General features: G+C 46.5%; 1 protein-coding gene across 1 annotated transcript in view; it reads right to left on the bottom strand.

Annotated features, from left to right (window-relative positions):
- Positions 1 to 19,375, bottom strand: part of DNAH10 (dynein axonemal heavy chain 10) — a 125,750-nt gene that overhangs the window by 36,768 nt on the left and 69,607 nt on the right. The window contains exons 41-55 of the mRNA XM_081037124.1: positions 18,014 to 18,136; positions 16,656 to 16,790; positions 16,182 to 16,398; positions 15,238 to 15,357; positions 13,913 to 14,058; positions 12,573 to 12,725; positions 11,368 to 11,628; positions 9,888 to 10,060; positions 8,784 to 8,877; positions 8,342 to 8,509; positions 7,666 to 7,854; positions 4,769 to 4,940; positions 3,333 to 3,536; positions 2,623 to 2,703; positions 170 to 367 (exon numbers count right to left, since the gene is read on the bottom strand). Coding sequence (XP_080893250.1) covers positions 170 to 367; positions 2,623 to 2,703; positions 3,333 to 3,536; positions 4,769 to 4,940; positions 7,666 to 7,854; positions 8,342 to 8,509; positions 8,784 to 8,877; positions 9,888 to 10,060; positions 11,368 to 11,628; positions 12,573 to 12,725; positions 13,913 to 14,058; positions 15,238 to 15,357; positions 16,182 to 16,398; positions 16,656 to 16,790; positions 18,014 to 18,136 — 2,434 coding nt within the window. The remainder of the gene's footprint in view (positions 1 to 169; positions 368 to 2,622; positions 2,704 to 3,332; positions 3,537 to 4,768; positions 4,941 to 7,665; positions 7,855 to 8,341; positions 8,510 to 8,783; positions 8,878 to 9,887; positions 10,061 to 11,367; positions 11,629 to 12,572; positions 12,726 to 13,912; positions 14,059 to 15,237; positions 15,358 to 16,181; positions 16,399 to 16,655; positions 16,791 to 18,013; positions 18,137 to 19,375) is intronic.

The following is a 19,375-nucleotide window of genomic DNA, read 5'->3' on the forward strand; positions in this document are numbered from 1 at the left end:
GCCCATACTGAGAATCACTCTGAGAGGCAGTGTGCCCTGCTCTGCCTCAGTCTTGAAGGTGCCTCTTGCTAAGACACGTCTGCTTAAAGAAAAGATCAGAGCGTGGAGCCTTCCGAGTTTATTCGTCAATAATGACAATTTCTGTTCACCATCCCCTTCCAAGTCTTACCTATATTATACTGAGTTTTCTCATCCAGTAATTTCGAGTACGTGTTAATAAAATCAAGGTAATTCTTGGGAGTTACATAGTTGCTGCGCCTCAGTTTCTGTAGAAATTGTGTGCTGAATTCACCCACGGATTCGTGGACCAAAACCACATGTTCTACCAGACCTTCTATATTTTCTACTGGGATCATCGGATTATTCCCTGAAGAGGAAGGAATGAAAAAGTTACCTCTCAAAGAAAGGAAACAAGCAGTTACTCAATAAGATACAGTTCCTCATAGGACCCAGCAATTCCACTTTGGGTGTGTGCCCAAAAGAACAGAAAACAGAGGCGAGCAGATTCCCACATTCCAGTGCTCACAGGGGCATCGATCACAGTAGCCACAGTGGAGTGACATGTGTCCATCAACAGGTGATGGACAAATGGAACGTGGTCCATCCATACAGTGGAAGAGGCTGCAGCCTTAGAGAGGAAGGAACGTCTGACACATTGCTGACCCTCAAAAACATGCTAAGTAAAAGAAGCCAGACACAAAAGGACAAGTGTTACAGGATTCGACTTATATGAAATGTCTAGAATAGGCAAATTCATAGAGATAGGAAGTAGATTAGTGGTTGGCAGGAGAGGGGGATGGGATGGGGAATGGGGAATCAGGGTTTAATGGGCGCAGAGTTTCAGTTCTACAAGACAAAAACTGGCCTGGACATGCATGGTGGTGGTGGTGGTGGTGGTGGTTGCTACGACATGTGGATATAATTAATGCACTTAAAAACTATGTACTTAAAAATAGTTAAAATAGAAAATTTTATGTTATATATATTTTACCACAAGAAAAATGATTATTAAAACAATGTTTTAATAAAAAGAAAGGAAAAGAGCAGTTATCACTTGCTGGTGGTTCTTCTGATCCATGCTGGTATTTTCTCTACGAACACAAGTCTCTTCCTACTGGTAGCAAGGTCTGTCTCCCGAAAGGCACAGGCCCTGTGGGGGGAGGGGCTTGGGATTTCAGGAGAGAAATTCACCCAGTGTCCCCACTGCAGCCCCTGCGTCCAACACACACTGGGCACAAGGTGGATCCTCCTAAAATCTGTCGAAAGAATCAGTGATCGCACCCAGGAAGATCGCACCACTCAGGTTATCTAACAGATGGTAAAATACTTTCAACTTGAAAGCAGAATCTGTCTCAAATTTAAATAAAGGAGGGGGAGACTGGAACATATCCTTTTATCCAGATTCGATCTTGAACTACACCAGGGGCCAGCAAACCAGAGCCCACGGGCCAATTGCACAGCATGTATAAAAACAACTGTGCCTCGCACATATCCATACTTTGGGGCCCAGTCATTCCAATTCCAGGGAATATGGTCTAAGGGAAGAAATCCTAAGGAAATTCCATGCAGTGTTATTTATGACACTGAACTGCTGAGCGCAGAAAGCAAGCCTAAGTGCTAAGGCGTGGAAATGGCTAATGCGCTTGTGAAAACTAAGGCACGTCTCCATCAGGGGCGGCAAACTACGGCCTGCAGGACAAACCCATCCCAGCACCTCTTTTTGTAAAGTTTTCCTGGCACACAGCCACACCCATTCATTTCCATATTGTCTATGGCTGCTTTCATGGTGCAACTGCATGGCTCACAAAGCTGAAAATATGCATCATCCAGTCCTTTACAGAAAAAGGTTGCTGATCCCTGAGTTACATCGTCAGGAAAGAGTCATTCTCTGAGCTCCTTTCCTCAAAAAACTACATTCTGCCTGCATAGGAGGACTAATTATTTATGTATTGAATATGTATTTATAAGGGTGACACTATTTACCCTGTCACCTAATGTCATCAATCTTCTCAAGTTAGGTCCAGAAAAAGAAAGTATTCTCCTGAAAATACACTGACTTGCTTTCTTATTTCAAAGATGAGAATTAGTCAAGGCAGTGATAATGTGTTTGAAACTTTAGAGCAAATTCAGCGCAGGTTAATAACAGTTTACCGAAAGGTCCTTCAGGCATCCTTTGGGTCAGGGTTCAGCACGTTCTTTCTATAAAGAGCCAAACTCTAAATATTTACAGGCTTTCTGGGCCGCACAGTCTCTGTTACAATTACTCAATTGCAGTTGTAGCATAAAAACAGCCACAGACACTATGTTCATTAACGAGTGAATCTGTTCCAATAAAACTTTATTGACCAAAACAAGCAATGGTCACATTTGGCCCACAGGCCATGATCTGCCGACTCCTGCTTTGGAAGCTACTTAATCAATTTTTATCCTAAACTGTCTGCGTAAGTCCCCTGAAATCCCTATGGAGTAGAACAGAAAATGAACTAAAAACATACTAACGGGCTAAAAAAACATTCATGGTCATGGGGGTTAACAGCAAAGGAAGCCACTGGACCAAAATTCAAAGTGACAACAAATTGCTTTGTTACACCATTAATGTGGTCCCCGTTAGCTGTCACCTACCTAAAAATGACTTGGCGACTGCATGCAGGGCTTGGGGAGGCCAAGGCATGAACCAGTCGATGCCAGTGTTGTTTACTAGACCTTGAAAAGAAAGAGACGAAAGAGAGGATCACTCTGCAGTCCTGAGACACTTAACAACATTGATGCCATCTTAGTACCCAACAAACTGGTGAATGAGCTGGACGTGTCCAAGAGTAATTCAGCAAAAGCAGGCTTTCAACCTCAGCACTGTGGATATCTGGGCCAGATAATCCTTGGTGTGGGAGCTGCCCTGTGCCTTGTAGGGTGCCAAAAAGATAGCAGTAGTATACCCCCCATCACACCCCACATGACAACCAAAAATGTCTCCAGGCGGTGACACATGCTTCCCGGGAACGTCTGTTCTCGGGGCAGGTACTGCACCTTCCATGGGGCTGGCAGACTTTTCCCAAATGGCAGAGAGCAGACAGCGGTGCTCTACTTGCTATGAGCCTTGCACCTGGGACCATGGGCAAGGTGTCAGGACGTCACCCACCCGCAGACAACACAAGAGCCTGTGGCATGTGGGAGGGGCAGAGCGTGGCTTATCTGACACGGCAAGACCCAGATTTCAATCACGTGGTCCTGCCGTGCTTTACTCTACTGGTGGGACTGCAAGATGCGCACTGCCCCCCGAGGCACACGCCCTGCCGAAGGGGGAACATGGACGTGAGGGCTCCGCTCCAGGGCACCTGGGAAATTTCTGCACCGAGTCCTCAAGGTGTCCCCCACCGGCGACATGCCCAGGACGATGTGCAGGTTGCTGGCACTCTTGTTCACAAAGTACTGCCACACAGACTCCTTGGCCGGGCCCATCCCTTGCTTCATAGCTTCTTGTCCAATCTGACTGAGGATAGATTCCTTTTCATCTTCGGGGAAAAGCGCAGGTACGATTCCTAGGACACAAAGACACACCGGGCTTTTTATGTCTCAGGGCTATTAACTCTCTAGGCACGGAAATGACAGAAGCACAGCGTCACGGGGACAGTCCAAAGAGCAGGGCTAGGGTCCCGACGCTGAGACCCAAGGCTCACTCGCCTGTGAAAAACCCTTTGAGCCTCAATCTCCTCATCTGTGAAATGGGAATAACCAACGCCTGCTGCCCACCTGGGAGGGCTATCATGAGCATCAAAGCAGGGGTTCTCATTTGACCCCTAAGAGACAGTTAGCAATGTCTAGACATTTTATTTGTCACAACTTGTGTGTGTGGGGGGGCAAGGTGGGTGGTGGCTGATGTCACTAGTGGGTAGAGGCCAAGGACGCTGCTAAACACCCTGTAACCCCACGGACGGCCCCACCATGGAGAATGACCCTGCCCCTAACGTCCTCAGGGCCGACGATGGAAACCCTGCAGCAAAGCTCAGTGCTTCAGAGAGTTGCAGAGCTATTCACTGACACCACTGGAGTCTTCTCAGTCTTCATAGAAAATACACCCCGAGCCCCACGGTGAGAACAGGGCTAACACACAGTTGTGACCTGTGTATGAGAAGACCCTTGCTAGGCTACTTCTGTAGCACTTAGCACTCGCTTCCTTGACAAGCTAATGCCCTCTCTGACGTACCACTTGGATTTCTCCTTAGGGCAGCAAACTGCACAGGCCCCAAATGGTACAGCCCCAGTCTGGTCGTCCCCATCTTAGTAAATGACAGAAACCAACCACTCCAGCTGCAAACCTTGACGTTTTTCTTCGCTCGCCCTCCCCCCAACCATTCAAGTCCTGCTGGCTCTACCTCCAAATATCTCGGGAATCCACACACTTCTCACCATCCCTCTGTCCACCCTCGTCCGAGTCGCTGTCATCTCTCCCCTGCACCTCGACTGTAGCTCCCAAGTGGCACCCCTTCCTGCTCTTATCTCCCTCCGATGTAGCCCCCTCAGAGCGGCCAGAGGGATCTTTTAAAATGGAAATGTGGACAAATCACTGCTGGGAGAACACAATCTAATCTCCTCTAAGTGACCCACAGGCCCTGCGAGGTGCGGCCCCTCCCCCAGCTCACTCCCCGCCACGTGGGCTCCTCCCACTTTCGTGCTGCTGCCAGCACAGTTCACCTGGCCGTCCCGCCATGCCCCCCGTCACTGCGAGCCTGGAGAGCCAGCCAGGCCCCTGCACGGCCAGCCCCCGTGGTACCTGAAGTCAGCATGTTGTTGATGAGCTCCAGGAAACCCTCCTCGGCGACGTGGGCATCCGTGAACAGGAAGATCATCATTTTGTTCTCAATGCCAAGTTTCAGATAAAGATTTTTCAGATCCTCCCGGAAATTGTTCTCCGAGTAACCTCTACTCAGAAGGATCTCAAATACCTGCCGACCAGGACACAAAATGCACGTGAGACCACCAGCCTTGGTTAGGGAGATGCCTGCTCTGGAAGTGCAGTGCACACGCTTGTATGGGCGGACCATCAGGCGGCACTGCCAGCCGGGTGAGAGGGACGAGCCATAGCAATCCCAGACGATGACCTGGGTCGTCTTCACAAAACGCATTGAGGGAGAAAGGCAGGAGCAGAAAACTGTTATACCCCTTTTTGTCAAACAACTCATAACAGACATTCTGTGCCTGCACAAACGTGTGGCAGGGTGCATGGGGAGCACGGGTCTGTCCACACAGGATTTATGTGAGTGTGGGAAAAAGAGGGGGTTATTTATGTAAAAGGCACCCTTGGTTGTTAAAACGAGTTATTTGAGTTACAGCGAGGAAGGGCAGGCAAGAAACGAGGTAGTAGGGAAGGACACCAAGGGTGGGCCAAGCAACAAAGGATAAGAGAATGCACACACGAGCACAACCCTAAGGCATGTGTGTACTCACAGCTGTGTATTTATTTAAAATTAGATAAATTATGGGAGGATGTGTAAAGAAACTCAACAAGAAGCGATTTTACATTCTTATATCTTTAAAATTCTATTATACAGGAAATAAGTATATTGGTTTCTTTCCACGTTTTTACTGTATCTCTATGAAACGATGGATGTTGATTAAATTTATTGTGGTAATCATTTCACAATATGTGTACTTAAGTCAAACACTTATGCTGCCTGCCTAAAACTCATGAAGTGATATACACCAATTTCAATAAAACTGGAAAAATGTCTTACTTGCTTCAAACCTATTTTTAACAACGTTATGGGTAAAATTAAAGGTCCTCTGCCTTTCCTGTGTCTCCATCTCCAGGTCCTTTTCACTGCTTCTTGAAGGAGGCAAACTCCACCATGAATTCAGGTCCAAACTTTCTCAGGTAAAATATGCTGCCATGTATCAAAAGTTTTTAAAAAGCTCATACCCTTTAAACCACCAATTTTCCAATTCCTGGAAAAAATAATATATATATATATATATAAAATATATATATATGTACAAGATATGTATATGTATAAATATATATACATATATATATATATGAATCATATGGGGGGAAAATGATTGTGCAAAGATATCCGAACAAGGGTACTCACTGCAGCATTATTTCTACACTAAAACTAGAAGGAATGAGCTAAATGTCCCCAGCACAGAGGGCTCAGGTATGACACATCCACCCAATGGAACTCTGTGCAGTGTTGGCAAGGACAACGCAAATCTGTAATGACTGACTTGAAAAGATGTCAGCAATATACGGGTAGGGGGTAAAAAACAAATTACAAAAGTTATACGTGATATTAACCCATTGCCGGTCGGAAGTAAATAGAAGAACATTCTGGAAGGATGTACACCCAAGTGCTGCTACTCACTAACAGTGGTCACCCTTAGGTGGTGAGATTACAGGTGATCTTTATTTTCTTTGGATGTTTCTGCCCTTGCCGTGCTGTTGCAATGAGGACGTTACATTTAGAGAGTCTAGCGAACCCGTAACAGTAGTGACTACTTTGTGATGGTGATGACGGTGTGGAGCTCGGTCCTCCACGCCCGACTCCAGAAGACATGGAGAGGATGAGTAAGAGGTTGTGCAAAAGAACACCTTTCATGCTACCATGCCTCCCCGAAAACGCAATGCTGAGTGAGAGAAGCTGTCACAAAAGACCACACACTCCACAGCTCTATTCACATGAGTGCAGAACAGGAAAGTCCATACAGACAGAAAGAAGATTCGTGGTTTCTTAGGGCTGGGGATACAGGGAGATGGGGGGTAACAGCTAATGGGTGTGGGATTTCTTTTAGGGTGATGAAAATGTTCTAAAATTCACTGTGGGGATAGCTGCACATATCTGTGAAGATACCAAAAGTGTGGAACTGTACACTTTCGATGGGTGCACTGTATGGTCTGTGAACTGTATTTCAATAAAACTGTTTTTTTAAAAGCAATTCTAAGAGTAGCCCAGGGCTGTCTGTGCAGATATAGCAGCTGGTAGCTGCCGACTGCACGCTGGTCCACGCTCGTCTAAATAAGCAATATTTAAATAAAAAGCAATATTGAGGCAGGTAGTAAGTACATGCTCTTTCCATTGCACTAATTGCTATGAATCAGAGAGGAAAGGGATTAGAATACTACTGTGTTTCCCTGAAATAAGACCAGGTCATATATTAATTTTTGCTCCAAAAGACGCATTAGGGCTTATGTTCAGGGGATGTCATCCCCTCCACACGTGTGCACGTCACCAGCCGCAGGATTTGCTTGTTTGACTTTTTTTTTCCCTTTTTTTAAAAAATTTATTGGGGTGACATTTGTTAGTAAAATTACATAGCTTTCAGGTGTACAATTCTGTATTACATCATCTATAAATCCCATTGTATGTTCACCACCCAGAATCAGTTCTCCTTCCATCACCATATATTTGATCCCCCTTACCCTCATCTTCCACCCCCCACCCCTTGTTTGACTTTCAAATGTGACGTAGTCTCCATTCCAAAACAACACACGAAGTAGATGCCTCGGATATTCAGTTACAATAATATTGAGCCCCGCCCCCTCCAAAAACAACCATTTTATACAATGTGAAAACATCACGCTCCAGTTACAGAGGGCTCCAATGTGTGCATGAACTACCAACTGTAGGAACGGGTGTCTCCAACCTACTCCCGGGAGGGGCGACGCCTCACCTCGCAGCCGGCTGTGAAGGCCGCCAGCCTGGCCAGAGACTGCTTCCCGGAGCCCCCGACGCCCACCAGCAGGGCGTGGCCGCCGTCCAAGCGAATGATGCGGTGCACGCGGGTCAGGTGCTCCAGGGCATCGTCGAAGAGTACCAGGTTCATCTTGGTGTTGCTTTCATTGTACTCCTCGAGGATTTCCTGAATGGGAAAGAATTTCAGAGGTCCCGGGGTTTCCCAAGACAGACTCTCGCCTTTTGTCCAGGAGGGCTGAAGAACGGAGGAGAGGTTTTTCTCAATGCCTGTGGTCACTGAAATCGTGAAGTCATTTGGGTTGATGGGACGCCACATTCCGCATCCACCATCAAGACTTCCTGCTGGTTTGTGATTGGTGGGCAGCGAGCCAACGCTCACCTCATGAAGAGAAGGACCATCAGAGAGTCGGGTGAGTGTCCCCAAACCTGACTGTGCACTGGAACCTGGGACCCTCCATCGGCTTGAGGAAGGACTCTTAGGGGGTCTGTGTGTTTAGCAAATTCCTCAGGTCATTCCCATGCATCTCGGACAGTGTGAACCAGTGGAGCGGACACAAGCTCTCACGAGGAACCAGAAGCTCCACCACCTGGGAACCCGTGCAATGCTCGGCTGCCCTGAGAGGTGCCCCCGGGAGAAGTGAGCCCCGCCACACCTGGAACAAAGCCTTGGCCGCCTCGTAATCCTGGATGTCTTCATAAATGCGTGTTTCCCCTTCGTGCAGAGCCATCCGGAAGTCTCCGAACAAGATGGGATCCCTCATCACCGCCTCCACGTCATTGGTAAAATGTTCCGTAACCAAGTTTGATATGTGCTCTTGTACCTTACAACATAAAACCACTTAAGGACCCAAACTCAACAACGTGTGTGTGCTAATGTGTTAGGGAAAAAAGCATACACGAGGGTTAGCTGAAGTTATTTGCCTTCGACTTCTTTTTCCAGTTGCTACAAACTGCTACATAATCTACCCTCCTTTTTACCCACTGGTTTTATGCTTCATGTCTATTTTTCTGCCGTTAACTACATAAAACACACATTGGGTTTTATGCTCCTTTTTCACCCGGAGAAGAATTCTGTGGTAGGTTGGAGGTACTGACCAGCTGCTTATCTGTCTCACTGATTAATCGATCGTGGAAAACTCTCAGACATTCATTCCTCCAGACTCTCAGCATCTGGGTCACCGTCTGGAACCTACATGACGGAAAGGGCAAGATCAGCCACTGCATCATCTAGAGAAGAGCAGGCTCAATGCTGCTGTTTTCACCTGGATCCACAGGAGCGGAAACACACTTCTGTGGTCCTTTTGTCGCCGTGGTCTCACATTAATGAAATTTAATGGATGCTAACAAATTCAGTGTCAAGACCGTAAAGTCATCATCTACAACTTATACTACGGCAGAAACTTTATCTATATGGCAGAACTTTATCTACAAATGGCATAAGTGGCATAAAATGAGCACCTGACCCTGCTCCTACTTGCTGGAATACAAATTTAAAATCAGCATCAGAGCCGCTGGCAGTTCCTTCTTCTAAGGATCAGCTCCATCGGCCCCCGTTCTGGAGCTTTCTCTGGTTTCCAGCAAAGAGCCCTCACTCTGCCCTAAAAACCTGGAGCTGCCTTCTGCTGAACTGTCATTCCAAAGCCTTCAAGGGCACCGAGTACATGGGGAGTCCTTAATCCACTTTTCATTCATAATGTGAACCCACAAATTGGCCTATGCTTGTCAATCTACATACATTCAAGCATACGCTAATGTACATACATAAATAAGTCTGGTTTAATGAGAACATGTTTATGCCCAGAGTTAAATCCCTTCTGTCTTCCACGCTTGCTTCTCCCAAAGACACACATATATAACCAATTCTAACGGGAAACAATTCAGTTGCGTGTGCGACAGGCTCCACACGGGCAAACTCCGACTTTAGGACTGAGAACGAGAGGTGAGCAACGTGGTCCCACCAGGGGGACGCACCTGTCCACATGTCCACACATTTGCCTCTCAGGCTCCACCTGTCTTCAACTCAGGGCTTACAAGGCATCGCGCCTTAAGCCAACTGTTTAATTCGTTTCTTCATTTAACAAAACCAACAAAGACACTGGGTACTTAACTGATTTCACCGAATTCACTGCTAAGTCCTCTGCCTTAAAAGAACTAAGCCGTAGCTATGGGACACATCTCAGTGATACTAAACAAACTCACCGCTCTGGATTAGTGAGGAGAAGCCCATTAAACACCCGCGAGAGATCTCGAAGGTTAAAGATGTAATGGAACTTGGAGGGGGTGGGAGGCAGGTCCTGCACAATGTTCTTATAAAGTGCCAATGTGCAGCGTGTCAACTTGTCACTCACAGCCACGATGCTCTCGTGAAACACCTAAAAAATGAAAAGACCCCTCAGATGTCTCCCAGTGGATGATCAGAGAAGCAAACTGTGGTCTGTCGACGCAACGGAACATTGTGCAGCCATAAAAAGGGGTGAGGCGCTGGCACGGGCTGCCATATGGATGAACCCCAGAAACATGATGCTGAGTGAGAGAAGCCAGACCTAGAAGACCACATATTGTAGGACTGCACTGAGGTGAAATGTCCAGAACAGGAAAAGCCACAGAGACAGAGTGCAGACTGGTGATTGCCAGCGGCGGAAGAATGGCGGAGAGTGACTGCTTTTAGAGTCACTGAAAATAAGAAAACATTCTGGAACTCGACAGTGGTGATAGCCGTACAACACTGCGAATGTACTTACTGCCACTGAATTGTATACTTTAAAATGGTTACAATAACATCTTAGATTATGTGAAGTTTACCATAATTTTTTAAGAGGAGATGAACACAATTAAGAGAAACTCATCATCTGGTCTGCTTTCACTTCTCTAGATTTTCACATTAACTGACATGTCAACATGATGTGAAACCAAAGCCCCAAAGCAGCCCTCAGTTTGAGTTGCATTGGTGCAGGCCTGTTTTGGAAGCAAATGTCTTAAGGCAGGGCATGAACATGCCAGGTGCCCACAGTTACTACTGGTCACACCTGGCCATGCCACACCCTTACCTTTTCTGCCTGGCCCCTGGAAACTCTGCGTGTACAAGCCCCACTTCAAAGGGGAAATACCAAGATCAGAAGGTCGTTATTTAAATGAATGGGTTCCATTTGCGGGGGCCAAATAAATCATAATACCAGAATGACTAGTATCTAGAGAGTGTCTGCTATGTGCTAGGCAATGTACCACACACTCCACGTGTATTTCCCTCCTTTCATTCTCCCCAATCCCAGGGAGGCGGGTATCATCATTATCTCCATGTTCCAGATGAGAATGGAGCCTCGGGGAGCTTGCCCAAGGATGGGGACTGATTCCAGAGCACAAGTCCCCTAGTGGATTCACTGCTGTTACTGGATGTAAGTTGGGGCCACATCAGGCCTTCTGTGGACCCACGACATGTTTGCCTCGAGGCCCCTTTCTTCATAAAAATGTTGTTATCTATTTTATGACTGCATTGGTATAAAGATGAATAGAATTCAAACTGGATTACATTCATTTTTTTCCCTTCTGGTTTTGAAAGAAATTAAAACATGTTCCCAGGCCCAAAGTACTGTGGGCTGTAGGCCTCATGCCTAAGCTGGCCCTGCACACGTCTGGACCCAACGCAAGGGCCCAGTTAGATAGCTGATAAAAATCAAGTTACCGAGGTATGGCCTTTCAATATGGAGAAATAAATTAAATGCAAAGACTCCTGGGAAGGAAACGGGACAGTGAAGACACTGAACAGTGACATAAATCTTGGATCCACTTCATTGCGCCCTCCTCCAGCTTTTCCCATTGCAGCAATAAAGCCAAGGTCGCGAATGCTTTTACAGTTCAGCTCCTTCCCACGGTCGTATAAGTAGCCTTTTTCCAACAGCAGTTTCAGCAAGGCAATCGGCTGCTGTGTGCCATATTCATCCACCTCAATTGTTTTTCAAAGACAAAAAAGAGAACGGGGGTATCAGAAGGCAGAACTCATGCTGAGCATCTTCTCTCCTTTACTCTCTCAGGGCACTTTGGGTGTAGTTTCACAGGCATCTCAAAGTTTGCAATTATATATTAATTTGTAACTATTTTTTAAAAATCTGTCTCCTTCATTAGACTGTAAGCTCCATGAGGGCAGGGACTACATATGCGTTGTTTATTCCTGCAGAGCACCAGTCCCTTAGGAGGGGCTCAATAAATATGTTAATTGGGTGGACGGATGTGTACATGGAGTTAAGTGGGTGTATGGGATGGATGGATGGATGATGGATGGATGATGGATGGATGGATGATGGATGGATGGATGGATGGATGGATGGATGGATGATGGATGGATGGATGGATGGATGATGGATGGATGGATGGATGGATGGATGGATGGATGGATGGATGGATGATGGATGGATGGATCGATGGATCGATGGATGGATGATGGATGGATGAATGGATGGATGGATGGATGATGGATGGATGGATGGATCGATGGATGGATGATGGATGGATGGATGGATGGATGGATGGATGGATGGGTAGATCCTGGCTTTGCACTCACACTTCCCATATATAAGGGACTGAGAACATTGTTATTATCTAAAGTACAGCTCACTTGGAAACCACTTCACTCAATCACATGCTGGATACAGTTCCGAGGCTGCCTGTGGCCAGCTTCACTCTTTTCAGAAACCGAGGACCACAACCAGTAAGGCAGAGGTCCCTCTGTCTAAGAGCAGCAGCCCGGTAGCATCGTGTCCTAAGCTGGCTCCCATAACCCACGCCCTGCAGACGTTATGCAGAACACTCAGGTAGGTGTTCTTGCACGCACTGGCTCCACACACACAGCGACACGCCCAAGCACACTCACTGCCCCACCCCTCTCCCTACCTTGGGCATATTCATGTCATCCATGAAAACCAGGAGGCGTTTCCCCATGGGGGGGCCGTAAGTGTCTTTGGTTCGTTTTTCCACATTTGCTTCTAAATTTCTTTGGATATCCAGGGACGTGGTACGGGAGGAGAAACTGACTGTTAACACAATCTGAAACAGAGGTCATTAAGAAAGTTGGTCTTTTTTTCCCAGTATCGGCAGTAAATGTTTGACCATGAGTTACAGCATCTCTTTTACAAATTCCTGGCATCCAAACCAACTGTTTTATAAGCAGTATGTCTGTACTTCATTCCTTTCGCAGTCCTAAAGCAAGAATCCCCTCTCCTGGCAGGTTGTATGAGGCCATAACGAGTTGCCCCATGTGGTCCTTGGGGACAATGTGGACTGGGGGGGGGGGGTCTTGGCTCTGCACAGTCCTAGCTCGGTCACCTCCAAGAAGTCATCTGACCTTTCAGAGCCTCATTTTTCTTATCCACGGGATGATTTAATAACATCTGCTTGGACTACTTCATAGGGTGATTATATCCTAGGAGCTGAAATGCACAAGGGCATTTCAACACGACAAAGCAATAGTCAAACATAAATCCCTCTCATGCCCGCTGCGTCTTAATAAATAAGCAGGTCAAAGGACATGAACAGGTTCCATCTTTGGAACTAACTGCTGAGAGAGAGGTGAGAGAGGCCCGCGTGCCCGCGTGGGGAGCCTGTCCTCCCTCAGGCACAGGCGCCCGGGGCCTCTCCCTGTGCTCTCAGAGGACCTGTGAGAGTTCATCGATCAGTAGTGCCCACACTTAATGCATCAGGACTGGCTTCAGCATGAGGGGCCCGTCCTGAGTTCCCACCGCAGTAGATCTGGGGTAGTTTAAACAACTTTTCAGGTCATTACTGCTGGTCTGGAGAACCACTACCTTAGAGAACACCCTCCAACTAAGGCGGCCCTGAGTGCGGGCTCCCACCGGCAGAACGTGCATGTCCTTGCCAGGAACATGTCACATGTGCCTTGCCAGCCCCATACTCTGCCGAGTCCCAGGGGATGAGTGCTGTGGCAGGGACTTCTGAACGCAGCCTCCCTTTGCCTGACTCCACAAACATGTAGGTTCCTCTGGCTATAAACGTTCCTTCTGTGCCCTCCACATGAAATCCTTAAATCTTAATCAACCTTGTTCGCACGTGCCAGTGTGTCAGTGTGTGAGTGAGCTTGACCTTCATGGGCGTCTGTCCAGTCCTCTGCACAGGCCTCCCCAGGCCCATAGCAAAGCCCACAGACACCGCCTGCCGGCTCCGAGCCAGGGTGATTTGTTACGCGGCACTCCACTGTGAATACAAACACTCCTTACGTCCGCCTCTTTGTTCAGATGTTTGAGGAAGTTCTGGGTAGTGGCGGTCTTCGAGGTGCCAGATTCACCAACCAAGATAACAGGCTGTTTCATCTTCACCATCTGCTCCAGTACCCAGGCAGTACGGGTTGTGTCCACTGTGTGAACTAAGAAACACATGAAGAACGGGCGCATCACAGAAACACCAACGGGTGAGCGCTCAGCAATGTGGAGTTTCACAGAACCTCATAAATCCCATAAAACATTGTCAGCAAAAACCCAAGATATGACCTCGAAATTGTATAGATGGGTGAAATCTTCTTAAAAGCTCACTCCCCCAATCATTGTCTCTAATTGCTTAGGATCTTAGTAATTGCCTGTAAGATCCACCATTCTAAAGGTGTGATTTCATGAGGCTGACACACTTTTCCGGCTGTGTGATGGCCACCACGGTCCAGGTTTAGAACACCAAAGCTCCGTTTAATATCCAGTTCTGACTCGGACCCAGGATATTAAAAACGGAGCTTCTCCACTGCTCACACCACTCTCATATCTGCGGGGGCTGCTTTCCTGACCAACAACTTCCTCTGAGGAGACCTATAGCTTCAGAGGTGGGTCTGCCTCACTCCTACACTGGAAGTTTTTAATTCTGATCCATTCCTGAGAAAACGTGTATGCCTCACTCTGTAAGAACTCTCTAAGAGCCAAACTCAGATATTTGTTTTGCGAAAATATCCAGCCTTTATATTCCTATAAAGTATTCTCCCATGCAGGAACAAAATGCAAGTCATGTAAGGCTGGAAAGGTGACCTGTAGTAAACAATGGTCTGTCTCGCTTCAATCGTAGTCAAGGAAATGCAGAATCCATGTGGCACATGCTTGAAATGAATGCTACTTGTTCCCTGATCTAAATAGTCAGAGGAATGCATTTAAAATATGCTCAATATATAAATGTCTGAGGCACATGATTTTTCGAGGCAGCACCTCTTACAAAACACTGCCTAGTTTGTTCCTCTTTCATCCCCTCCCACACTCAGCCAGCAACATAGGCTGAAGGAAGCCCGTGGAGATGCGAGGAGGGCAGAGCAGCCCGTGTCAGGACCGGCCTGCCTGGGGAAAAGCTGAGAGGCACACGTGTCTGCAGATGCTCAAAGCCAGCAGCACATAAAAGGAATCCAAGGTGCCACCCTCTTGGCAAGGCCAACGGCTTACTCTCCCCGCTTTCTCCCAACCAGCCGTCTGGCGGGGACTCAGAGAACCAGAGACCACAGGATGTTTTTCGTTTTCTCACGGAACGAGAACCACACACTCTTAAACCAAGGAACAGGGGCTTGGCTCTCCCTTACCCAGGATGTCATTAAATTTCCTCTCACGGACGTGAACATACTCCGGGACTAATTTATTCCACGGTATCCATTTCTTCTGTGCAGGATCAAAATGAAAGTCATACAAGGTGGGAAGGTGACCTGCAGTAAATAATGGTCTATTTTGCTTCAATCATAGACATGAAAATACAGAATCAGCTCTGGCACATGCTTAAAATGAACTAATGCTACTTGTTCCCTGGAGAGCAACTTAACTGAGTACTTTGAACTAATACTACTCATTCATTAGACAGACACTGACTGGGTACTTTCACCCAAATACTCCTTAATCACTGGCAGATACGTATTGGGTATTCTGAATGGACACTGCCCGTCTCTGTCCACTGGACAGAGACAGACCGAGTCCCTTCCCTGGGTATACAATGGTGGGCATACAGCGCTGTCTCTACGCGTCCAGTTGTGGGTGGGCTACATGGGCGTAGATAGAGACCGGCCAACAGGCAGTGTCAGTGTAGAGCACAGAAAGTAGAGGCGTGCCGCAGAGGCATCTTCCCACAGTGGGGCAGGAAGAGCTGAGAGGCACCGGGTGCCACAGGGAGCGTAGGGAAGCTCAGCCCGCCCCTCACTGACACCAATCACAGGGGTGCTATGCAAAGCCAGATTTAAGAAAAGTTCCCTCACACATCTCTGCCCCAGAGAAACTGCCACCCGCAGGTGCCTAAGAAGGGGGCACACGTTTAGACTCATCAGGAAAGGCCACCCAAAGGGGCTGGGCATCTGCTAGAGTAGTTCATGCATTTGAACTTCTCCAGCTGCTCTGACCGTTGCACATTTCTCTACAGAAGTAAATAAGCTAGAAAACCCATACAGCGATATGGAAAACCCATAAGGAGAAGCAAGGCCACGTCCTCTAAAATCCTAACCTAAAGTACTGAGCAGGAAAACAGGTTACACTCGGTTCCTACCTGGCAATTCCCCGGGCTTGGCCCAAACCCCTTCCGTATCAGCAGAAGGCAAAGAAGCAAGGCGTTTAATGCATTCATCAAATTTAATCCTCCCATCGTCCAGCAGGGCAGCGCCCAGAGAGCAGTACAGAGCCTCTAAGAAGTAGCACTCCAGAAGATCGGGGTCCTCTATTTCTCCTTCTAGTAACACATCCAACATCTTGGTTAACTGCGTGACCTGGTTCACAGCAAAATACCTGGGTCAGCCCATGTACTCCCTCATAACCCCGTCCCGGATCAGTTCTGGTTGCAAATCCCGGGATCCCACACCGCAGAGTGATGGGAACACATGACCCACCATATCGGTTTCGACAGGGGCAAAAGGAAGCCTTGTGTCTTCCTTGTCAGCAACCTACAATGTTGCAGTTTACCCTTTAAATGACGGGTTCTCCTTTAGGGAAGACGTTCTCTTTGCTGATAGGGATTGTCTCTTACCATATTGAGGTCTGTCTGAGGAACTATTGTCTTCAGCTTTTCTCCTTGTCTTCCGTCCACTATTCCTTCCACTATCACGTCAATGAGACCGGGCACGTATTTCTCAAAGAGATTCTGCAAATCGCCTTGCTCTGCCTGTAGGAGAGCAGAAATCCAAGGGTTCCTTCATTTACATGGAAGTGTCAGTGTAAAGCTTTTGTCAAAAGAGGGGGTGAGAAACATCTGATGAATGGTAAATGTGGCAGGTGAGTAAAATCCGACAGTAGTGCTTTGTGTTTGTAGAGAAGTCTGTGTTTTGTACTACTTTCATTTCATCATGAAGCATTTCGTGTCACTGCCATCAAGTCTACCCTACCACCTAGGAGGGAGGGGCGATAACAGGTCCCATTTGACAGAAAGGGGGCTGATTATCTTAGAGTTTAAATGCACGGCCAGTCATCAGCTAAGAGTGCGAAGCAGTGGAAGGCCCCTCTCCCTTCAAGGACTGATGACCACGATGGAGTGCACGGGTCCTCAGACAGCTCTCTCCCCGCATGACAGTGCCTCACATGGTCCTCACATGTTCCTCTGGGTCCTCTCTGGGGTAATTATGTCCTGACTTCCAATTCACCACCAGCCTAGTGGTCCTTCTAGAGATATACCCTATGTCCCTTTGAGAATGTAGTCACGGTGTCCTTGTTATGGTCAAGTCACAACCTCCACATAACTGTCATATCTATCTCTGTACCTTTCAATGAGTCTATTGCTAAGACAAAACAAATCTCTGAGCAGCCACATGACATATCACATGGTTTGAGGCCAACTGAAATCATTGGATCTCAATACATAGCAAGCTGGGTCCTTCACACACTGATTTCATCCAACTGAGCAACCGAGGACGAGATGGACACCCCCGAGAGACAAGTCTCTCAATAGTTGAGGTTGGCTGGGCCAGGGCTGCCCACTACAACCTATAAGCCAATCTGGCCAGCGACCTGTGTTCATAAATGAAGTTTTATTGGTACATAGCTACGCCCATTCATGTACTGTGGCTGCTTTCATGTCACAACAGCAGAGTTGAGTAGTTACAAAAGAAATCATATGGCCTACTAAGTCTAAAATATTGACTCTCTACCCTTGTACAAGAAAAATTTGTCACCCCCTCGTCTAGACTATCAAAATCATTATCTACCCCAGTGGCTGTGAATTATCTGGAAATCTAATAAGTGCGTCTTCCATGTTTCCATCCAATTTATTGATAACATGAAATGCTCGAGGTCCAGGACACAGCCTCCAACTACAAACATCCCTCTGGTTATGTTTTTCCAACTAACCACTGATGCTAGTAACCTTAAGTTCATTTTAGAAATCACTTTCACCTTGTTTTGTATTTGATTAACCCATTTTTTCCAGTATGGTTGATATTTCAAGTTTTTCGGATCCACATACACCATTCCACATCGAGACACAGTTGCAGGGGAGGCATACTGTAAATCTCCAACCTGGAGAAATAAAGAAAACCAGTCATGTCTACAGCTATAAACAACTGGACTACATGTTTAAAATCCTTTGTTTGTGCAAAGGTTTTACAACTGCACAAAACCCAGGTCATACCCAGGTTAACACAGCTTTCATGAGACTTCTAATTGAACACGTAGGTTTATCATGGGAAATCATACATCTCTGATGTGGCTCTTTTTTAGGTTTTCTATTACTGTGAAATTAATATGCTGTAGAATATCTGACAAAAACAGAAAAATATAAAGAGGAAAATAAGCTATCCAAATGCCACCATCAAGAAACAAACATTGTTTTGGAGTACCATCCTTTCAATTGTTGGTTTAACATAGTTGAAATTGGGTAACATAAAACTTAATAAATAAGTGTCTAAACCAGAAGTATGAACATGCCTATCTCTCTTTTCCAGAAAAAAAGATACCGTTCAGCCAGCCAGTGAGATAATGATATGCACACGCATGCATTGACAGTCTTGTAGGTCAAGTCAGAACGGCATAAACATCAAGTTAAAGTGAAAGCAAGTCTCAGGCCCAAAGCTGTGAAGCAGGTTCAGAAGACATGACAGAAAATTTGAAAAAAACAAATAAAGGTAAGATAAAGACAAATAGTGTGAGAGAAAAAGCAAGGCAATTACAAACTCCAGGCCAAAAAATAAGTGGCTCTAAAATTAACGTAATCAGAGTATACTAATTGGCTCTAGAGTATTTCCATATTTATAATAATGTAAACACTGTTGACAGGTGTAACTGCCTTAGCAATATAGTATTGTGAGGCGGGGAAGTGGGCTGGTGTCATAAGACATGAGCCCTCACATATTATGCTAAGTGAAATGTCAGACTGAGAAAGACAAATACCGTAGGCTCTCACTTAAATGTGGAATCTGAAGAACAAAATAAACGAACAAATAAAACAGAAACAGAGTCATAGATACAGAGAACACACTGCTGGTTGCCAGAGGGGAGAAGGGCTAGGGAGTTGGGTGAAAAAGGTGAAGGGACTACGAAACACAAATTGGCAGTTACAAAATAGTCACAAGTATGTGAAGTACAGCATAGAGAATATAGCCCATAAGTGTGGTGCCAGGTGGGAGCTAGACTAATCGGGGGATCACTGCATAAGTTCTATAAATGTCTAACCACTCTGCTGCACACCTGAAACTAACATAAAATAACACTGAATGTCCACTGTACCTGAAAAACGTTAATAATTTTTTTAAAAAGACA

Source organism: Rhinolophus hipposideros, assembly GCF_964194185.1.
Source record: "Rhinolophus hipposideros genome assembly, chromosome: 24".
Classification (NCBI taxonomy): domain Eukaryota; kingdom Metazoa; phylum Chordata; class Mammalia; order Chiroptera; family Rhinolophidae; genus Rhinolophus; species Rhinolophus hipposideros.